Source organism: Mustela erminea, chromosome 5, assembly GCF_009829155.1.
Source record: "Mustela erminea isolate mMusErm1 chromosome 5, mMusErm1.Pri, whole genome shotgun sequence".
Taxonomy (NCBI): Eukaryota; Metazoa; Chordata; class Mammalia; order Carnivora; family Mustelidae; genus Mustela; species Mustela erminea.
Genome location: NC_045618.1, coordinates 77,576,437 through 77,598,102, shown reverse-complemented (window position 1 = coordinate 77,598,102; position 21,666 = coordinate 77,576,437). Strand labels below are relative to the sequence as shown.

Below are 21,666 nucleotides of genomic sequence, written 5' to 3'. Positions count from 1 at the left end.
TCATTTCCTTCAGCATGTGTGTCTCTGAGATGTCAAGGTAGTGTTCTTTAAAAGTGTGTTTGAGAAAGTTCTAGAAAAATAGTGAAATCCAAATGTTCTTTTTAAGTGAACTTACTAATTGTGTTATATACGTTGAGAGTTTAAGTACTTTATTACTATGAAGAGCTTTATGAAATGCTAGTATTTCTTTCTTTTTTTTTTTTTTAAAGATTTTATTTATTTAACAGACAGAGGTCACAAGTAAGCAGAGAGGCAGGCAGAGAAAGAGGGGAGAAAGCAGGCTCCCTGCGGAGCAGAGAGTCCGACGTGGGGCTCGATCCCAGGACCCTGGGACCATGACCTGAGCCAAAGGCAGAGGCTTTAACCCACTGAGCCACCCAGGCACCCCTAAAATGCTAGTATTTAAAAAAAATTGGTAATATTTGAAGGCAGTTTTTTGGTGTATATCATATACATATCTAAATCTTCAAAATTTCCCAAGAATAAACTGAACCAAAAAGGCATAGAATCCCTATTAAGAGAATGTACAATTTCCAGATAAGTACATAAAACACTTCCTTAATGAATAGACTTAAAAAAATTTTGGAAGAGATGATTAAAAATATCAATACTTTAAAATGCAAGTGTATTGTAATTTTCATTTTCTTCCAAGTTTTTTTAGTTTTGTAGGAGAGAGAAACAAAGGCAAGTGATTTTAATATCCATATGAAAAACAAGTGCCTAAGAATTACCATAAGGCTATTATTAACAAAAGAATTTTCAAGAAAAATATTTTGTAGGATGACATACTTCACTCTATTAAAATTTACTATAAAACTATCATAAATGAAAGGAATGGTATTAACACACAGATATAGTTAGTGAAACATAATAGAGATTTCGGGAATCTAAGTATATACGGAAATTTACCATATTTTATTATACATTAAGAAAGGTAGTATCATTAAGGCAGTAAGAGAATGGTGATCTGGAGTCATAATTCATGGCTTCAAATCAAATCTTTGCCACTTCCTAATTTTCTGATTTGAGGAAACATTCTTAACTTTGCCATTTGTGTTTCTCATTGTAAAAGGTGGATAACAACAGTGCCTAGCTTGTAGAGTTGTCATGATCCCTAAATTGAATGAATACATATAAAGTGTTTAGAACGCTGTCTGGTCCAGGGTAATATTTAAGTGTCATTTTAATTCATTTTAGAAAAGGATGTTTTATTTAATAAATGGTGCTGAGTATACTTGACTACTCACCTGAAAGAAAATAAATTTAGACCTCTACCCGGTACAATATGCAAAAATAAATTTCAGTGAATTCAAGATTGAAACTGTAAATTATAGTGTTTGAAATAAAGTTGAGGATAGCTTTCTTAAGCAAGAAGAAAACCCAAAACAAAGGAATAAGTTAAGATTTGGGATATAAATACTTTATATTTTTGGTATAGCAGAATACACCATTAGTAAGCAAAAATAGCAGTATCTTTGGAAAAATATACATTGCACACATATAACAATGAATTAATAACTCCACAGGGAACTCCTATATAGGGGGGGAAAAGGGAGAAAAATAGGCCGATTATGAAAAGGCACTTTATGGAAAAAGAAATAGAAATATCCAATGAACATATGAAAACATATTTAACCTCACTAGGCATCAGGGAAATATAAATCAGTATCACAACATTCTACTTTTTTTTAACAAATAGATAAAATTCTATGTGTGTTAGTAATACACATACTTTGGGAATACAGCGTGTGTGTGTGTGTGTGTGTATGTGTGTGCATGTGTATTTATAAATTAAAAGTGCTGACACAGATATGGGAAATAATCATTCTTATACAATGTTGATATAAGTAAGAAATGCTACAAAATTGCAGTGTTTGAGAATTCATCCAGTAAAACTTAATGCACCAATATACAGGAATATGGAGACTACGGATGTATATTACAATATTATTTGCCGTGGCAAAACTTAGGAAAAAGTCTGACCTCTTTAACAGGAGAGTGACTGAATAAATTATGGTGTTGCAGAATATTATGTGGTAAAGCTATTAAAAATAATGAGTTAAAACCTCATACTTTGGCGTAGAATAGTGTTCATAATATATTACCTAAAGAATATTAAGCTGCTAAGACACATATGGCCCTATGTTTAATAGTCAAAAACATCTTGTCTGTGTGTATCATCAAGGTGATAAGGATTATGAACATTATTAACTTTTAACTTTTTTGTTTTCTCTCTACTTTGTTTTTAAAATGTTAACTAAGAGAATGTAAAACAAGATGGAGAAAATAATGCCTTCAGTTGTGATTTATACTGTGTTTTAAAAAATAGAAAGTGGGAATTTCCCAAAAGGAAGATTAGACCATCTTTGACATTATATATTTGTTTGAGCTACTTGGCTCCTTCTTTTAATAGTCATGGAATGCTTTATTGAGGAATTTCAAGAAGGATCATGAGAGAGGGTTCAGGCCTAGAGAAGGCACTTATTAACTAGCAAATGAAATGACAACTCTTTCATATTTTAAAGTTATGTCAAATTAAATTGTGTAATATTTACAATATTTTTCTTCATTCTTTCTTAATCTATCAAAGGTTCTCATTCCTAGCTTCACATCAAAACTACCTATGGAGGTATTTAACTTAATAGGTCTAGCACAAGACTGGGCATGTATGTTTAAAAAATTAGAGAAATGTTTTCTGAAGTTGTTTACCATATAAAAACTGCATATTAGTTGACTAAAATTATTATGATTGTGCACAACATTAACACTGTCATCTCTCAAACTTTAATTATGAAAACTTTTTTCATGAAATAACACACTTTATTTGAAAAATATTAAAGAAAAGTATGTGATTTGTGCAGAAGCTGAAGGATAGGTGTTAGCTTTGAGTTAGGTTTAGCTTTGAGAACAGTAGAGTTTACTAACTAGTACAATTTAAATCTATGAGAGGTTATTATACAAAGGATAGTTATCTTTTCAGATAGCATTAGTAGTCTTTGATGATTCCCAGGTTTGGTCAGGAGTTCTCTTACTTTGGAGATCTTTATATGCAGATTAAGTTGTATTCTTTTAAGATTGTTTAGCAATATTCTTGCCCAAAACTATGGAAAAGGGTTAAATCAGTGCTTCCTGACCATATTTGTTCCATTGCAAACTTCTAAGTTTGCTCATTTGCTATGCTGTAGATAGTGTGTTCTTCACACCCAGTGATGAGAATCAGAGGATCCACCTGAGGACAAGGATGGCTGCTGAAAGCACATAATTTATATGTTTATAACACATCATATGGTAAATACCAGATTATATGACCTTCCAAAGTCACTTTTGAAGGTATGATTTCATATGAAGATATATTCATGTTTATGGGAAATCTAGGGCTTTTCACCTATTTTGATTGAAGACAGTGGTACTCTTCAGGAGAAAAGAATGGATAATCACTCTGTAACGTTGCTTATTTTACATACTGTAGATAAATCAGGCATTGGCTCCTAAGTAGGCAGGCTTGCAATACTCTGTCTTTCTGGACTGCCTACTAGGTAAAGGTGATTTGTGTATTTTCCTTGTAGTTTTGGTTTTAGTAGTTCTTATACCACAGTATGTTCTCAAGACAGAACATTATACATGTGTTTATATAACCAAAACCCTGATTGCTCTTTGCTCCAGAAGTGTATTAGTCCTTCTCCTGTATGTGTTTGTGTGTGTGTGTGTGTGTGTGTGTGTGTGTGTGTGTACAGTTAAATAGATTTTTTCCTAATCTTTCAAATAAAGCCATATAAGCCATATAAAAGGGGTAGTTATCATTTATTTTCAACATTTTAATTTTCTTTTTAAAATGCTTAGAAATAGGAATCAATGTCTTTGCATTTTCTTTTAAAGAATAGTTTTGCCAGATGAGAGAATTTGACTCCTGCTCACTATAGAATAAAAAATTGTTTCTCATTTTTAACTTTTCTAATTTTTTTTTGTCTTTGATTAGGGAACATTCTAGGAAATAATAAGTTGATCTTATTAAAAACATCTTTTCTTCTGAACTTAATACCTTTATAATTCATTTTATTAAGTGTTTATTTACCTATTGGTTTTTTCCTTCAATTAGATGATACAGTTTTTAAGTTACTCTTTAAAAATATTTCTGGGAAAGGAAGTCTTTATCTCATTAACTAACTGTGAATTGTTTCTAGTCAAATAATAGAAGTTATAAAAATAATGTATTTTTATTTATGATTCATTACATAGTAGAAGTAAACTACTTCAGTCCACATATAGGTAAAAAGCTTAGCTTTGTGACTAATAATACAGTTTGTTAAATTACAGACATTCTTCTGTAACCTTTTATTTAGTTAATATTTGTTTATCCCGTGTTAATTAAATAAGAATAATTTATGAGATTTTTATTTTCCTAACAATAGTCATTTGTGATAATAAATTATCAAATTTTACTAGTAAGATACTGAAATGCAAATGTATTTGTTTTTAAAAAATAAGTATTGTCTTCAGAAAAGTTATTGGTAAAATTAAAGATAAGAAATGTATTAGCAAGATTAGAAAATCTAAAATACCTACAAGCACCTATATTTGACTTCAAAGATATCTTTCAAAATAGCTTAAGTCTTGTAAAAATATAGCACATAAATCTTTCCACCTAAGTAATAATTTTAATGGTAAAAATGGCTTAATCAAAAATTTGTAAAAACAAAATTTAAAACCCAAATTATAAAAGGTTCCTTTTTGATTAATTATCTAGTTACATAAGTTTAAGTAGGGACTGATTTTCAAACATAGTTGAGACAGTTACTTCTAAAAATATCTAATTAGTTTGGTTACATCATAGAGTGTCAAATCAGTCCATGAATAAACTCGGAATTTTAAAAACCTTTAAATTCCAAAATTACCTTTGTGGTCTTCATAAACAAGCATTTATTTTAATTACATGAATCTTATTTAAAACTATGATTTTAAGCTTCCTTATTAAAATTTAAAAGTATATTCTAAATCCCCTGTCATCTCTCAACTAATATTATAATATAAATTTAAATATTTGGTAGTATTTATGATACCACCTGACTGTAAGTTTCATAAAGTGAGGCCTTATCCTTTTTATTCACTTCTATAAAATCACCAACATCTAGAACAGTACTTGGCATACAATAAACACTAAAAAAAAAAATTATGTAGTGAATACTGGAAATCTACTAAAACTATTTTAAACAAATTATTTATTTTGCTCTTGCAAGATTTATTTATTCAGCAGCCTAGTTTGGGAGTCATTTTTTAATTTCCTTTTGTTAAACTGCTTTTAAAATATTAAAATAAGACAAAGTCTATATGGTAAGGGGAAAAAAGCTCGCCTGAAATTCAATTTCTACTATTACCTTCATTTCAGTTTTACCTGCATATAATTTTACACTATTTAATCCAAGTCTATGTAACATATTTATATAAATTTTAGAATTTTGTGTCATTTTCCACAGTATTTTATAATTGCATGTAGTACCTGTGCACTGCTCTGTGTGTAAATTTTCTGTGATTTATTTCCCAGAAGGATCCCAAAAGGAGAAAAACTAAAGATTATGTTCATTTTACAACTTAATGTGTACTACAAAGTGATTTCTAAGAGGTAATACATACTGGCACACATTTTTTAAAAGAAAAAGATTAGCAGACCATTCATGATTCACTTTTTTTTAGTGATTAATTTTGCTGATCTACCTTGAATATCTTTGATTGATTTTAGCAGAGTAATATTTTCTTGTCAAACACAGTTCTTTACTGTTCACTATTTAATGAATTGTTACTTACTTTTATGGTCCCCTAGACTACCTTATCCATTCCTGTTGCTTTAAATAGCTATCTCTATGTTAACTCTCAAATTTCCTCTGATCTCTAGACCCATAGCCAATCACCTACTCAATATCAACATTTAAATGTCTGATGTGGATTTCAAACTCAAAATACCCAAAATAGAATTCTTGATTCCTTCTACTCTTATTTCTCATCCCTTTTCATCATCCACTTCCATGAACACAGCCCCTACTTTAATGTTCATAGATATTTTTCACTTTTTGAATTGACATTAAAATATTAAATTAAAAACATTAGTTTTCATATTAAAACCCCAAATATTTCAAATACATTTTTTCACTAATCAGAATTAAGAACACTAAACAATTATCTTATTACATATATTCTGAAAAAGCTTGTCTAAGATGAGATGATTTAGAATAATAACAGTAATAATAATAATTTCTAAGAGACTTTTGATAATTTCACACATGGACAATGATGACAAATGGGCTTCCAGAAATTTAACCTCATTTTAGTAAAATATAGTTTAGTAAGCATTAAGATGACAGTGCTCCAAATTATTTTCATTTGTAAAATAGGCTGCCCTAAAATGTTTATCATTTACAACCCTTGTGTTTTCTTTATAGTTATTTGATTTCTAGTATTTTTTTCTTTTTTGACATAATTATGTCTAGAGTACTTAGCATCTCAACATAACAGAAATAGTTTAAAGTGCTTTTCTTTTCCTTGTTCTTACCAATAAAATATTGGTTTTTCCTATTTTTCTTATACTTAAGTTACCCCTCTCTGGAATGTGATGTGATGTATCATTAAAATATGCAGCAGTCTGGGGCACCTGTGTGGCTGGCTCAGTGGGCTAAAGCCTCTGCCTTCGGCTCAGGTCATGATCCCAGAGTCTGGGGATCCAGCCCCGCATCAGGCACTCTGCTTACCCCCTTCTCTCTCTGCCTGCCTCTCTGCCTACTTGTGATCTCTGTCTGTCAAATAAATAAATAAAATCTTTAAAAATAAAATAAAATATGCAGCAGTCATCAAAAGAAAAAAAAAAACTTTTAATAATCCTTCAAGGGGCAACATGAAACAATGTATTAAGTAGAAAAGTTAAGTTAAATATTATTTGTCTTTTGAAATTTCATGGGCATAATCGTTCATTTTCTGTCTTTTTCCAAAGAGACACAAAAAAAGAGGTGTACTGTCTGTCATTCTCTCTCATATCTAGCAGCCAAAAGGGCAAGTAAAATAAGGCCCTTTGAAAAAAGATGCAAAATGAAGTACAATCTTCACAAAACTTTTTGAGTTAATTATTCTGAAGTAAAAATGTAATTGCTTGAAGCAAGGCAAAGGATAGGAGGTAATTGCATCAATTATAAATTGTGATTATGACTCAGTAGAAACTGTCATTTGAGTTATAGTATTGATCCAGCTCATAACTTAATCAAGTAAACACAGATATGTTTGTATTCTGGACTTTCACAACCAGTTTGGTTACACTTTTTTTTGTTTGTTTGTTTGTTTTGTTTTGTTTTGTTTTTAATTTATTTTATTTATTTTCAGCATAACAATATTCATTGTTTTTGTACCACACCCAGTGCTCCATGCAATCCATGCCCTCTCTACCCACCACCTGGTTCCCCCAACCTCTGACCCCCCCACAACTTCAAACCCCTCAGAATGTTTTTCAGAGTCCATAGTCTCTCATGGTTCACCTCCCCTTCCAATTTCCCCCAACTCCCTTCTCCTAACTCCCCATGTCCTCCATGCTATTTGTTATGCTCCATAAATAAGAGAAACCATATGATAATTGACTCTCTCTGCTTGACGTATTTCACTCAGCATAATCTCTTCCAGTCCCATCCATGTTGCTACAAAAGTTGGGTATTCATCCTTTCTGATGGAGGCATAATAATCCATAGTGTATATGGACCACATTTTCCTTATCCATTCGTCCATTGAAGGGCATCTTGGTTCTTTCCACAGTTTGGCAACCATGACCATTGCCGCTATAAACATTGGGGTACAGATGGCCCTTCTTTTCACTACATCTGTATCTTTGAGGTAAATACCCGGGAGTGCAATGGCAGGGTCATAGGGAAGTTCTACACTTTTTTATAGCTAAGAAGCCACAAAACCTTATTGAGTAAGAAACTACAAAATATCATAGGAAAAACATAGTACATCAGTGAAAATTTAAGAAAAATTCATATAGTGCAAGTTTAATATTTAACTATTATAATATTGGTGATTTTCTCTCTTTTTTTTTTTTTTTTACTATTTTCAAGGTATATCTTTTTTCTTGTATTTGTTTTTTTTTTAATGTTTAAGGTTTATTTAAATTCCAGTTAGTTAACATTGGGTATAATATTTGTTTCAGGTGTACAGTGATTAAACATCACTATAGTGATTCCCATACAACTTGCTTATCACAAGAGCACTCCTTAATCTCCATCTCTTATTTTGCTCATCCCTCCTGCACCTAGCCACTTGCCCTCTGGTAACCATCAATTTATTCTCTCTAGTTAAGAGACTATTAATTGGTTTGCTGCCTCTCTCTTTTTTTTTTTCCCTTTGCTTGTTTGTTTTGTTTCTTAAATTCCACATATGAGTGAGATCAGATTTTTTTTTTCTCTGATTTTACTTCACTTCACTCTAGCTCCATCCACCACATTGCAAGTGGCAAAATTTCATCTTTTTATGGCTGAATAGTATTCCATTGTATATCTATGTCACATCGTCTTTATTTTTCATCAGCTGATGGACCCATATGGACCCATATGGGCTGGTTCCATAATTTAGCCATTGTTGATAATGCTGTTATAAACATCAGGGTGCTTGAGTCCTTTAGTATTTTTGTATTCTTTGCATAAATACCTAGCAGTGCAATTGCTGGATTGTAGGGTAATTCTATTTTTAACTCTTTGAGGAACCTCCGTACTGCTTTCCACAGTGGCTGCACCATCTTAGCTTGCATTCCCACCAACAGTGTAGGAGGGTTCCTCTTTCTCTGCATTCTTGCCAACACCTGTTTTTTCTTGTATTGTTGATTTTAGCCATTCCTGACAGGTGTGAGATGATATCTTTTTGTAGTTTTGATTTGTAATTTCCTCATGGTCAGTGATGTTGACCATCTTTTCATGTGTCTGTTCATCTGTGTGTCTTCTTTGGAAACTTGTCTGTTCATGTCTTCTGCCCATTTTATAATTTTATTATTTGCTTTTAAAGTTTTGAGTTTGATAAGTTCTTTATAGATTTTTGGATACTAACCCTTGGATATTTCATTTGCAATTATCTTCTCCCTTAGGTTGTCTTTTAGTTTTGTCATTTCCTTTGCTATACAGAAGCTTTTTATTTTGATGAGGCCCCAGTAGTTTATTTTTTTTGCCTTTGTTCCCCTTGCCTGGAGAGATGTGTCTAGAAAGAAATTACTGTAGCCAATGTCAAAAAGGTTACTGCCTATGTTCTCCTTTAGGATTTTTATGGTTTCTTGTCTCACATTTAGGTCTTTAATCCATTTTTAATTTATTTTTGTGTACGGTGTAAGAAAGTGGAATAATTTCTTTCTTTCCATGTTGCCGTCCAGTTTTCCAACACCATATTATAAACTACCAGAACAGGAAGAAATAGAAAACTTGGACAGACCAACAACCAACAAAGAAATTTAATCAGTAGTCAAAAAACTCCCAAACAAACAAAAGTTGAGGGCCAGGTGACTTCACAGGTGAATTCTACCAAGGATTTAAAGAAGAGTTAGTTCCTGTTCTTCTCAAAATATTCAAAAAAATATAAAAGGAAGGAAAACTTCCAAATTCATTCTATGAGGCAATATCACCCCTATACCAAAACCAGATAAAGACTCCACTAAAAGAACAGGTTAATATCCCTGATGAACATGGATGCAGAAATCCTCTACAAAATACTAGAAACCAAATCCAACAATACATTAAAAAAAATTCACCATGATCAAATGGGATTTATTCCTGGGTTGTGAGGGTGGTTCAATATTCACAAATCAATCAACGTGATACACCACATTAATAAAAAAGGATAAGAGCCATATCATTCTCAATAGATGAAGAAAAAGCACTTGACAAAGTACAACACCCATTCATAATGTTAGTGGTTTTTTAAATGACCATAAGTCTGTGTTACTGGTTTCAGTAATTTTATGATAAGATTAAAACATACATCCATTTGTCTTTTGTATTTCATTATGGATGCAATATAATCTTTGAGTTATTTTTTTACAGTCTTGAGGTTTTTGGGGGGTTTTTTTGTTGTTCTGTTTTTGTTTTTTTTACGCTTACCCTGCCATAAATTGACAGGGAATGGGATCCAGCAGCTCATGGTTCTCACAAAATGTGCTTCTCTGGGTTGGACAGGCTGGCACTTCCAGTGAACCCAAGTACCTTTCTCTTTGGCTTCCCTCTTTTTCTGATCATTTTCCTTTACATGCTTGAGGAAGCTATCTTGACTCTTTGAGTGTTTACTATGCTCAATACGTGCATTAATTCTCTTGGCAAGAGTCTTGTCCTTATTTGTTTACAGCAGTGGCAACAGCATGTTTGGTAACACTGTAGCCTCTTATAGTTTTGCCATGGTAACATTTGTGGGGCATTTCTTTTTGAACAATGCCCATTCCCTTGATGTCTACAATATCTCCTTTCTTGTACATTTACATATATGAGGCCGAAGGATCGACTCCTTATTTTCTCAAAAGGCCTAGAGAACATATGATTTCTCTCAGTGGGTACCTCTCCTCCTTCCCTTTGTGTTGGTCATTTCGGCAAATTACAGGAAGACAGTGGCTCCAGCTTAAAGGATAGTCTGAATTTAGATTTTAGACATGATAATAATTATTCCTCTTTTAAGCTATTGTTTTAAGAACCCAATGTCATATTTTACACACACAACATGCATGTGCACACATACACTACACACGACTGTATGGTGGTGATGGAATCTTTTAAATAGTTTATTTAGTTCTTATTAATCTACACTTTTGGATTTATTTTTTAAAGTTATCCAATTGATAACGTCAACTAAGTGCAAATAATAAATACAAAATTAAATAAGATAATGCCCATCAGGAAGATAAAATTCTGTAAGAGAGGTAAATATCTGTTCTATGCTAATATAAGGCAGCCTTGGATAAGTAATATAATAAATGCAGAAAGTATTTTGACACTTTGGTTTTCAGGAACCAGGATTGAGTTTACAAACTATACTGCATTTGAACTGTTCTGGCAGGACATGTAAGATTTCACAAGGAAAAACTGTATGTATTTTCAGGAAAAGAACAGTGTGGGAATATAGGTAGATAACACTTCAGTCATTTGGACCAAATGTATAAATAACAAAGCAAAGACATGGAAAAATGACTAATATAGAGTAAATCCAAGAACTAGAAGGTAAAGTTTGGATTCAGCATGGTATACCAGTCTTAAAAGATGAAGCTGGGAAGACAATTCAGGCACAGGATACAGAGAATTTGGAATATCTACGTAAGGATTCTAGATACTTCAGTGGGTAACTGAATGGTGGAGTTGTCACTGACATCTGTTGAGCAAGGTTTTTTATGATGCTAAAACAAAAACTCTTCATCCATAATCTTATCAAGTTTTCTGATTTTATAGATGATGCAACTGAAGTGATTTTGACGAAGGTCACACAGCAAAGCTGGAGTGAGAGCCTATAGCTTCAAACTGCCTATTCTAGATTCTTTTTATAATACCATGCATTTCTTTGGATAGGATAAAGCAGTAGGTTTGGGCAAGAAGCATTTCAGGGAGAAAAAAATAAAATAGTACATAACAGGATGTAGAGATCTAGGGAGCAGAAAAGGCACAGATGGCTTCCAGGTTTGAAACCTTGTGTTGGCAGTGGTGAGGGAAGGACTGGTGAAGATACATAAGAAAAGACAGCATGGTATTTTACAATAATATTATGCATGCTTATGAAAACTGTGTTGCCTTTGATTTGATTATCAAAAGTGAGTAGATTTAACAGACTAGTAGAGAGAGGAGTTGCTTTTTTGTTCTCTTTGTATACTTGTATTCATTTAGCAGTCCTGTACATATTTTGCCATATCAGTACTTTTCAGAAAGGAAGATATTTATGTATATAAAATCTATAATCAAAAGAAAAGTTTTCAATTTACTTTGATCCTCAGTTCAATATAGATCCCCAAAATGACATATGCATCTTCGTTGGACACTACAAAATGGTGCCTCAGTAGCCTAAGTTGTAATACATTAGGGAAGTGATAGAGATTTATTTTGTTAGATCATGTTGGGTATATCTTGGTAAAAGGTAAATTAAGGAATCCGCTTGTGTTTCTTTACTGGAGCTATAATGTTTTGACTTAGAGCATCAAGAGATACAACAAAGTGTCCGTATTTCTTTTGGATAGGCAAATAATATAGGATAATAACAAGAGTGTAAAACCTTTTTCTAATATACTACTTGCCTGGTTATAAATTATAGAAATCCAATGCAAAGTGGCTTAAAAAGGGAACTTTATTGATCTGTGCTAGCTTTAGACATGGTTAGATTCAGATACCAAAATGCTGTCAGAATTTTTTCCATTTCTGTAGACTCTTTTCTAGGTTAACTTTATTTTCAGGCTGGTTCTTCTTCTTTCCATAGGGTGGCAAGATAGTCACTAGGAATGTCAGGGTTGTGCTCTACCAAATTAGAAACACAGGTATCTCTGTCCCATCGGTTTTACCAAATTTAACTCATTGGACCATCCTGGGCCACATCCGCAATCCCAAATCAGTAACTGCCAAAGTTGTGGAAATTGTGATGTGTCAGGCTCTGTTAGGTCTCCACTCCTAGAGCATTGGAAGGTTGTCGGCCTTACTTGAAGCACATGTACTAAGAGTGAGAGAGGGTGTTTCGCAAAGGAAAATTAGGGTCTGTTGCCAGAAGAAGGAAGATCAGTATGGCTGAATAAATGACAGAATAAATGAAAGATATCCATTATTGCTAGGCATTGCTTTTTAAAAGTCCCTGCATATGTGGTATATAATATAGCAGCCCTTAAATAGTCCATACTGTCAATTGAGATATCTTAAACTGTAATCGAACTTATTTTGAATTTATATGAAAGTATGGCTTTATGAAATAATTAAATAATTTTCCTGCCATGATAATGAAAAATTATGATTACAGACACTTTCATTGCTTTATAAGACCATAATGAGTTTTACTTCTTATTTGGAAAAGGAGTAAATTTGTTTTGCTTAATATTTATTTTTAATCAGAAACATATCAACATTAAAGCCTACCTATTTGGTACTTTTAATACTTTTCATAGGATACCCATAGAGGTTCTTCTTTAGCTGCACATACAGAAATAGTCATTTTACTACTTTTTTTCTGAAAAGCAGTTGATACTAGTAAAATTAGCATAATTATATTGTTAATCTTCTCATAATTATAAATCTAGAAGTAGAGAAAATTTAAGTAAACATTTTTTTCTTTAAAAACAGTACTTAAGCACATGGTCACTATTAAAATGGGTTTAGGTGTGAATGGAAACTCTCCAACATAGAGATAACAGGTCAAACTTACAGGAATGTCTGATAAATAAAGAACAGGATACTTAGAGAACAAAGATGTGAAAGATATTTAGAACCATAATAATCATTGTCTTTCAAGGATTTTCTTACTTACCCTTTCTCCTTCCAGTTAGGCTTTGTGTCTACTTTATACTCTTCAACTACTTTTCAGCACTTTTTAAAGACTTCACTGCACTGTTAAATTTACACATCTTTTTCTACAACTAATCTAAAAATTCCTTATAGGCAGGAGCAGTGTCATTTATATCCTTTATTCCTAACTCCCAACACAGGGCCTGGACCACTCAGTAAGCATTCCTTAAATGACTGAACTGATGGTAGCAACTGTAGAGCATAGTTCTGAAAACTGATTTGTAGCTGTCAACAGCTTATCTGATTTAGTTGGTGTGTGTTAACCAAATAATTTATATGCTGTTTAGGATAAAGGTTTTTTTAATTCCCTCAATTCCTTAGAAATAGTATACATATACTTATTTGAGTGTGTGAATAGACTTCACCAATGAAAATGAAGACATACATTTAACCAAAATTTGCTATTTATCGTCTCATTGGGAAAGCAAACATATTAGTGCACAGACTTTTTCTTTGGTAAATACCATATTCCTATGTCTAAGGAATAAACAAGTAGCCATCTTATGTAATTTTCCACGCTTCCTTTCCCTCCCCTCCCCCACCCAGTATTCAGTAGCCCATTATCTCCAAGCTTCCACACTGATGCCTCACTTCTTGGCTCTGACCTGATACAGAAAATGAAGATAGAACACTACTTTTTCTAAGATACTATGCATATGGGTCAATTTTTCTTTTTGTCTCAACTTACTCTTTTCAGAGAGTTTTCTTTCCTGATTTGCATCCATATTAGATTAAGTGAGCAAATAGATATTTTTTTAAGTCTTCAAGGAAAAAAGTATAAATCTGAGAGGTTTTCATTTCCTTGGGTCAAAAATAAAAGTTAGGTGACATGTTCCCTTGTCTAGGCTCTTAAGTTTTCACATTTTAAAAAAATTTTGATTTAATAACTTGTTATATTTGTGTTTTCTTTAATTTTTAAATTTAATATCTGAGATCAGTAACCTTATGCAGAATTATTACTATCTAAAGTTAAGTAATGCTATTGTAAATCTTAATATACAGTCAGTAATGTTTTCTCTTAAATCGTAACCCACCTTTATGTAGTTATATGTGGACAAACGTAAAATCTACCAATGAAAATTGGGAACCACATCAGTATTTTGTAAAATAGCAATTATGGCTGACAGTAATTTATAGAAGATTATTTCAAACAGTTAAAAATAAAATCCAGCGAATAGTACTTATTACATGAAGATATCTTTTGTGTGTATAGTCTGATGGTAATTCAAATTAGAAGCACATCTTTAATATAAAGATAGATGGCATGGTGTAGTTTTTCAGTTTTCAAAGTGACAGATATTTTGGAAGATGCTTACAGTTATGAGAAGTTCACACACCATTTCTGAACTATGTGTTGTTTCAGAATTTTTTTTTTTTGAATGTTGAAAAGAAAGGACAAGGGAAAACAAGAAAAGAAGGGAGAAACTAATGTGCAATAATAGCAATGCTGTGCACACATCAGCAACTTCTTTTGGAAGAATAGAACTAGTACTAAGGTTTTTACAAAAAAGCTGTGTATGCAGTAAATATGGTATGAGACTGGTGTGCAGAGTAGTATAAATTAATATCATCTTCATACATCTCATAGAAGCTTCAGGTGATTTTAGAATGGATGTTATAAACTTATATATGACATTGCTTTTTATTGACAGTCTGTAGGATAGTTCCCATAGTTGACCTTTCATGTGCTCTTCTCTTCTTGGGTTATAATCATGAGGTAATCATTACATTGGGCAAAACAATAGCGATATTAGAATTTAAAATAATTTAAGAACAACTCTTAAGAAAGTTTTGGTCAATTAATGGAGACGTGAGTTGGGGGAAATTGGAAGTGGTAATGAGCCAGGAGAGACTGTGGACTCTGAGAAACAAACAGGGTTTTGGAGGGGAGGAGCTGGGGGATTTGGAGGGCCTGGTTGTGGGTATTAAGGAGGGCACATATTGTATGGAGCACTGGGTGTCGTGCATAAATAATGAATCTTGGAACACTGAAAAAATAAAATTAAATTTTAAAAAAACAACAAAAAAAGAAAAGTTATGGATTTCCCAATATTTTGTGGGAAATTAGTATTACTACATAAAAAATTAGTGTATTTTTCTTCATAAAAATTATGTTAAAACATAAAAATTGTGTTAAAAACCACAGCTTGCCAATATGTAAATGTTTTCAACTATATAAAAATGTTCTGATTTTGGAAAGAAGTACTTATTTATAAAATACAATCATATTTAGCATTCTGATATTTAAATCCTTAAAAGTAAATTTTCTCAATACTCATGTGCACAGGATAAAATGTAAAGATGATTCTAATTCATCTTTATAATTAGTGTAAGGAATTATCATGCTTTAACTTTCTAATTATAATGCTTTAACAAACTGCAGCATTTCAGACAAATTATTTTTTACAAAAAAGTCTGTGAACAAAATTAATAAATTAATATGTTTTTAAAAATTATTTCTCATCCTACTTCTTAAAACTGAATGCACTTAATCAGGAGGAATATGAAGGATATATTTGATCTTCCTAAAAAAATGTTTCTAGAAAATTTAAATTCTTTTCAATAAAATGAAATTATTTTATAGACAAATTGGAATGAAAAAAAATCCTGTTCCTATAAATTATATATGTGACAGGAAAAGTTCTGTGTGTGTGTACATGTATGTTAGTACATATAAATATATTTATGAGGTGACACAGTCTAGAATTCGAATCTATACTTCGACTGGTTTCTACCTTGAAGAGCAAAATTGCCAGAAATGCATGGCTGTATTTCTTTAAAATATTTTTACCAAATCTCTGTTTTAAAGAGAGCATGGCAATCTAATGAAATCTTCATAGAATATCTCATCTAAATTCCTGCTCAGATTTCAACAAGTTACTTCAGCCTGCCCGTTTTAATATCCAGAACAAGGAAAGCAATTACTTTAGTGCTCTGTCAGTGACACAACCCTCCCGGTTTTTTATCTACTGAGTCATAAAACAGTGCCATGCATATCTTTGTGCTACCAAAATAAAATTTTTAATATTTATATTTTAATTCCAGGTGTTATGGAAAATACCTGATTTTATCCTTTTTACAATAGTATTTGACTATAATTAAATAAATCCAAATAGTCTAGGTTTTGTGAATGGATATACAAATTAGTTAAAATGTCTCTATTCATATGGTCACATTGTATCGTAATTATTCCCGTGACTCCAGTAAATTTTCAGTAACCTTTGATAATATGGTTATAAGCCCTATTTTTTAAAATGTAGCTATGGCTGCCAAAAAAGAGAATTATCTATCTAATTAAAATAATCATTTTACAAATTTAAGTAGAACATCCCGGCAATATCATATTCAAATCATTGTTCACCTCCCTAAAGTGATTGAAATTTTTTATATTAATTATTTAGAAATATCTGGGGTTTTTGAAATACCTGTTATTTTTATAAAGTTATGTGTTGTGTGTCAGTTTAGTCCAAAAATCAAAATACCACTAGTAATAATCTTTTTGCTCTCTGAAAATATTAGTCATGAAACAAGTAAGGTTTGAATAATAAAAAAATTGCTAGGTAATAAGGAACATGAAATTAATTTTCTGAAGGGACTCGAGCTAGAACTTTACTACTTTTATCTTTACTTACTTTGCATCATAATCCTGTACTCTTTGTTTTTATACATTTTAGACCAAAGGTATTCTTAAATCTACACTAGATGAAGAATATCAACAGTATTTTTATTTTGGAGCTATATAAAAATGTTACCATTGATGTATAGTTATGATATCCTTTCTTTAGAACATACTAATTTCTTAAAACTTCTATGGCAATGCACAAGGACTCCAGGAAAATTTTTAATATTTTAAACTGAAAATTGCTTTTGCTTTTGGACGTTCTGCTTTTATAAGATAATTGTATTAAAATGCGATAAAAGTCACTTTAGAAGTTGTGGTATTTCTATCTTTCGTAACTTATGTTTAAACTAATTTTCAATTTGTTATTTTACTTTTTTAGGATAGTAAAGTAATATAATGTGTATGCGCAAAACAGAAGAATTATTTATACGTATTTTTTTTAATTACAGGTAAAGATTATAGTTCCCAACAGCACAGCAGGTCTGATAATAGGGAAGGGAGGTGCTACTGTGAAGGCTATAATGGAGCAGTCAGGGGCTTGGGTGCAGCTTTCCCAGAAACCTGATGGGATCAACTTGCAAGAGAGGGTTGTCACTGTGAGTGGAGAACCTGAACAAAACCGAAAAGCTGTTGAACTTATCATCCAGAAGATACAAGAGGATCCACAGAGTGGCAGCTGTCTCAATATCAGTTATGCCAATGTTACAGGTCCAGTGGCAAATTCCAATCCAACCGGATCTCCTTATGCAAACACTGCTGAAGTGTTACCAACTGCTGCCGCAGCCGCAGGGCTCTTAGGACATGCTAACCTTGCTGGCGTTGCAGCCTTTCCAGCAGTCTTATCTGGCTTCACAGGCAATGACCTGGTGGCCATCACCTCTGCACTTAATACTTTAGCCAGCTACGGATATAATCTCAACACATTAGGTTTAGGTCTCAGTCAAGCAGCAGCAACAGGGGCCTTGGCTGCAGCAGCTGCCAGTGCCAACCCAGCAGCAGCAGCAGCCAATTTGTTGGCCACCTATGCCAGTGAAGCCTCAGCCAGTGGCAGCACAGCTGGTGGTACGGCGGGGACATTTGCATTAGGTAGCCTGGCTGCTGCTACTGCTGCAACCAATGGATATTTTGGAGCTGCTTCTCCCCTAGCTGCCAGTGCCATTCTAGGAACAGAAAAATCCACAGATGGATCAAAGGATGTAGTTGAAATAGCAGTGCCAGAAAACTTAGTTGGTGCAATACTTGGCAAAGGAGGGAAAACATTAGTGGAATACCAGGAGTTGACTGGTGCAAGGATACAGATCTCCAAAAAAGGAGAATTCGTACCTGGCACAAGGAATCGGAAGGTAACCATTACTGGAACACCAGCTGCAACACAGGCTGCTCAGTATTTAATTACACAAAGGATCACATATGAGCAAGGAGTGCGGGCTGCCAATCCTCAGAAAGTGGGTTGAGTGCCCCAATTATACATCAGATTGTTTTAACCCCTCCTTTACCCCATTTTCAAGAAGGATGTACTGTACTTTGCAGAAGTGAAGTTTTTCTGTTATTAATATATAATTATGCAAATGAATGCGACTATGTTGACAATGTGTATATGTAAATAATATGTGTTTTACCAGATGTTTCATAGAAAGAATTTTTTCTTGATCTGTTTTGTTCTCTATACTTTGCTTGTGTATATTTGTCAGAGGTGTTTCTAGTGTAAGATTTAAGCCTGCCATTTTACCAGCATTATTGTAGTTTAATGATTGAATGTAGACAGGGATATGCGTATAGTTTTCAGTATTAGTTCTAGATAACACTAAATTAACTACTGTTAGGTTGAGTATGGTGGGGTCAGTGACCTAAAATGGAGTGAGGCCAAAGCACTGTCATGTAAGTCTTACTTCCTGCTTAGGGCACAGTGAAGTAGGAAACAATATTTTGAAAATAAGTTTTAAATTTAAAATGATCAAAAAGCAATATAGTTGCATAAAAGCACTGTAAAATATTTAAAAGGTTAAAACTGTGGAAAATTATATTGGTAAGTTTACAGATCAATAAAAGCACCTGTTCTCCATCTGAACTAGACAATGGAAATAATGCTGCATGCTGGCCATGGCCCATTCTTCATCATTTGTAAGTTCAACAAAAGTTCTCACATGGAGTCCCACCTCTTCAGAGGTTTGTACATTTGTTTTTAAGCACTGAATTCACTACTGATCCCATCGCCTGGCCAGTAGAACAGTCATTACTCCATTAACATCCTCACTGTTTAGACACATAACTGTGGTACAGTGTATTGGAAATTTTATAAACAAAAGTGAAAGTGCCAACAAATTATTGATAGCTGATAATGTTTCATTATCTGCAACTGCTTGATAAGTATGTTGCATTTTAAGAGCTTATAATTGTGTATAATTTGTTAACACTAGAAACCTATTAGTATTGTGAATGTAGATTTTACTGTGAAGCTATCTGTGATTTAGCTGTTTGCTCCCATGATGGAGTCTTTGCAGCATGGCGCTAGCAGCCAATGCAGTTTCTAATACTCGGTAATTTGCATGTTTTGTGGAGCATTTTTATGTCACCAACCAGACAGTATTTCCTGCATGCTTATTTAGAAGAGGCAGTTTATCTTGAGAGGTAGTGTGATCTACCTTTGTCAGGCTTTTTGACAGGTCATTTCAAAGTAAGCCTTTGTTCCCAAGACCCAACAACTGTCACCCTCTTCTGTACCTCTCCTGAGTGCCAACTGTCCAGGCCATTTGACACACCATCTGTTAACCTCTGAGTTTGCCCACTCAAGGCCACTCATAGGGGCATCCATCCCCAAGCACCTCCTCATGCTGTGCATGCAGTCTTAAATTCAATGGACAAAAATAAAATGCTGGCTACCTCTGGATCATCTGGCTGAGCAACTGAATTACAAAAGAGAATTACTTCCATCTCAACTTCAACCCATTGATTACGTCCATCCTAGCAAGCTAAATGGCATCCCAGCTGCTCCTTTCTGTGCAACCAATTAAAGAACAATGAGTGTGATGCTCCATGTCTGAATTTCGTCCAGCCTCTCTCTGAACTGTGATCTTTGTCCTCATGAACTTTCCCTTTTGTTCATTGAACTATATGGACTCTTCATTTCATATTGATTTACTGTGCAATTTACTTTTGGACATTGAGAACTTGAAATTATTTCCTGATCCCTTCCCCTTCCACTATTAATAATTCATTTCTGTCAAACTGTAAGAGTAGATTCATTTTTTTTTTAGTTTTTAACATTGGACTGTTATTTCATTTAGAGTTCTCTATCTCTAAATATTTATTTAGAGAATGATTTTAAAAGGGAATGATATGCTTGTTTAAATGAAAGAGAAAAGCTGTAGTAAACTGTGTTAATTGGTAATGACTATTTATCGTCGATACTCTGTAGCTGTGTAAGTTTTGACAAATAGTGTATCTCGTGGAATCAGTGGTTAGCATTGCCGCTATTATATTTACTCATTTTATCATTATAAATGTGCTTAGTTCATCATGTAGCATCACTTGTCTCCCGTCTCATTTTTTCCTTGCATGTCACAAGTCTCAGATCATTTATAATACATTAACAGTAAATAATATCTATGTAAATTTCTTTCACCGTGCTGTCTCAGAGTCAGCAGTGAACAAAGGCAAAGATTGGGGCCCCACTTAGTTGAAAAAGAGAAAGGAAGTGATATAGGATGTGTATTAGAAGCATTTCAAATGTTGGGTCTTTAAAATGTTTTGTTCAGTCGTAGCAAATCTTCAACCTTTTATTTCAAAATTCCAGTAGTCCACTGTGGAGCCCATGCATTTCATCTGGAATTTAATGTTACTTTGAAGCCAAACCATTTAAACAATTATGTGTATTTTACTAGCTAGTATTGCTGAAAATGCACTCAGTTCAATTTTAATTGTAAATGGGAATTTTAAACTTTTGCTAGTTGGCATGGTTATATGTTAGTTAAATCTGAAAGCTAAATTGAAGATATTTACATTTTAATTTATGGTAACAGATAAGGGTTTGTGTGCATTATGTGTAAATCAGCTTCATGCTGTCTAAAAACTTATTCTCTGAAATTTATAGACCATGTAGAATTGATTTGTGATGTGATGCTTTAATTTACTGGAAGAAAATTAGTATGGCTTCAAACTGCCACAGGTAGGCATGTAACAATGGCTGTTCAGCTATACTGATCCAAAATGGAGAAAACTGATGATACAAGGGCCAAACATCTTATGAAATGCAACTATTTATAGACTTGTTTTGCTATAGGGAGGCTGGTGAACATGCTGAATACGAATTACCTCAGTTCTGCAGCTTTCTATGTCTTTTTAATGCATTCTGTTTCAGGGTCACTTTCAATCAATATTTCATTTACTTACTGAGATTGAATGGGCGCTCTGAGACACAGTGTGCTGTTTATCATACAGATTGGACACCTCATTCTAGATCCAAGATCTTTTCCTCAACACTGGGAGCTGTCCTTTCAGCACCACAAAATTACTGCTTGAAGTTGCATT

General features: G+C 33.1%; 1 protein-coding gene and 1 pseudogene across 5 annotated transcripts in view; one reads left to right on the top strand and one right to left on the bottom strand.

Moving 5' to 3' along the window:
- The window catches only part of NOVA1 (NOVA alternative splicing regulator 1), a 149,829-nt gene extending 128,478 nt beyond the window's left edge, over nucleotides 1-21,351 (top strand). For all 5 annotated transcript variants that reach the window (XM_032343985.1, XM_032343984.1, XM_032343987.1 and 2 more), the window contains one exon: nucleotides 17,589-21,351. In XM_032343985.1, the coding sequence (XP_032199876.1) occupies nucleotides 17,589-18,593 (1,005 nt within the window). In that variant the 3' untranslated portion in view covers nucleotides 18,594-21,351. The remainder of the gene's footprint in view (nucleotides 1-17,588) is intronic.
- On the bottom strand, nucleotides 10,103-10,584 carry LOC116591982 (annotated as a pseudogene).
- Nucleotides 21,352-21,666: the final 315 nt, after the last annotated feature.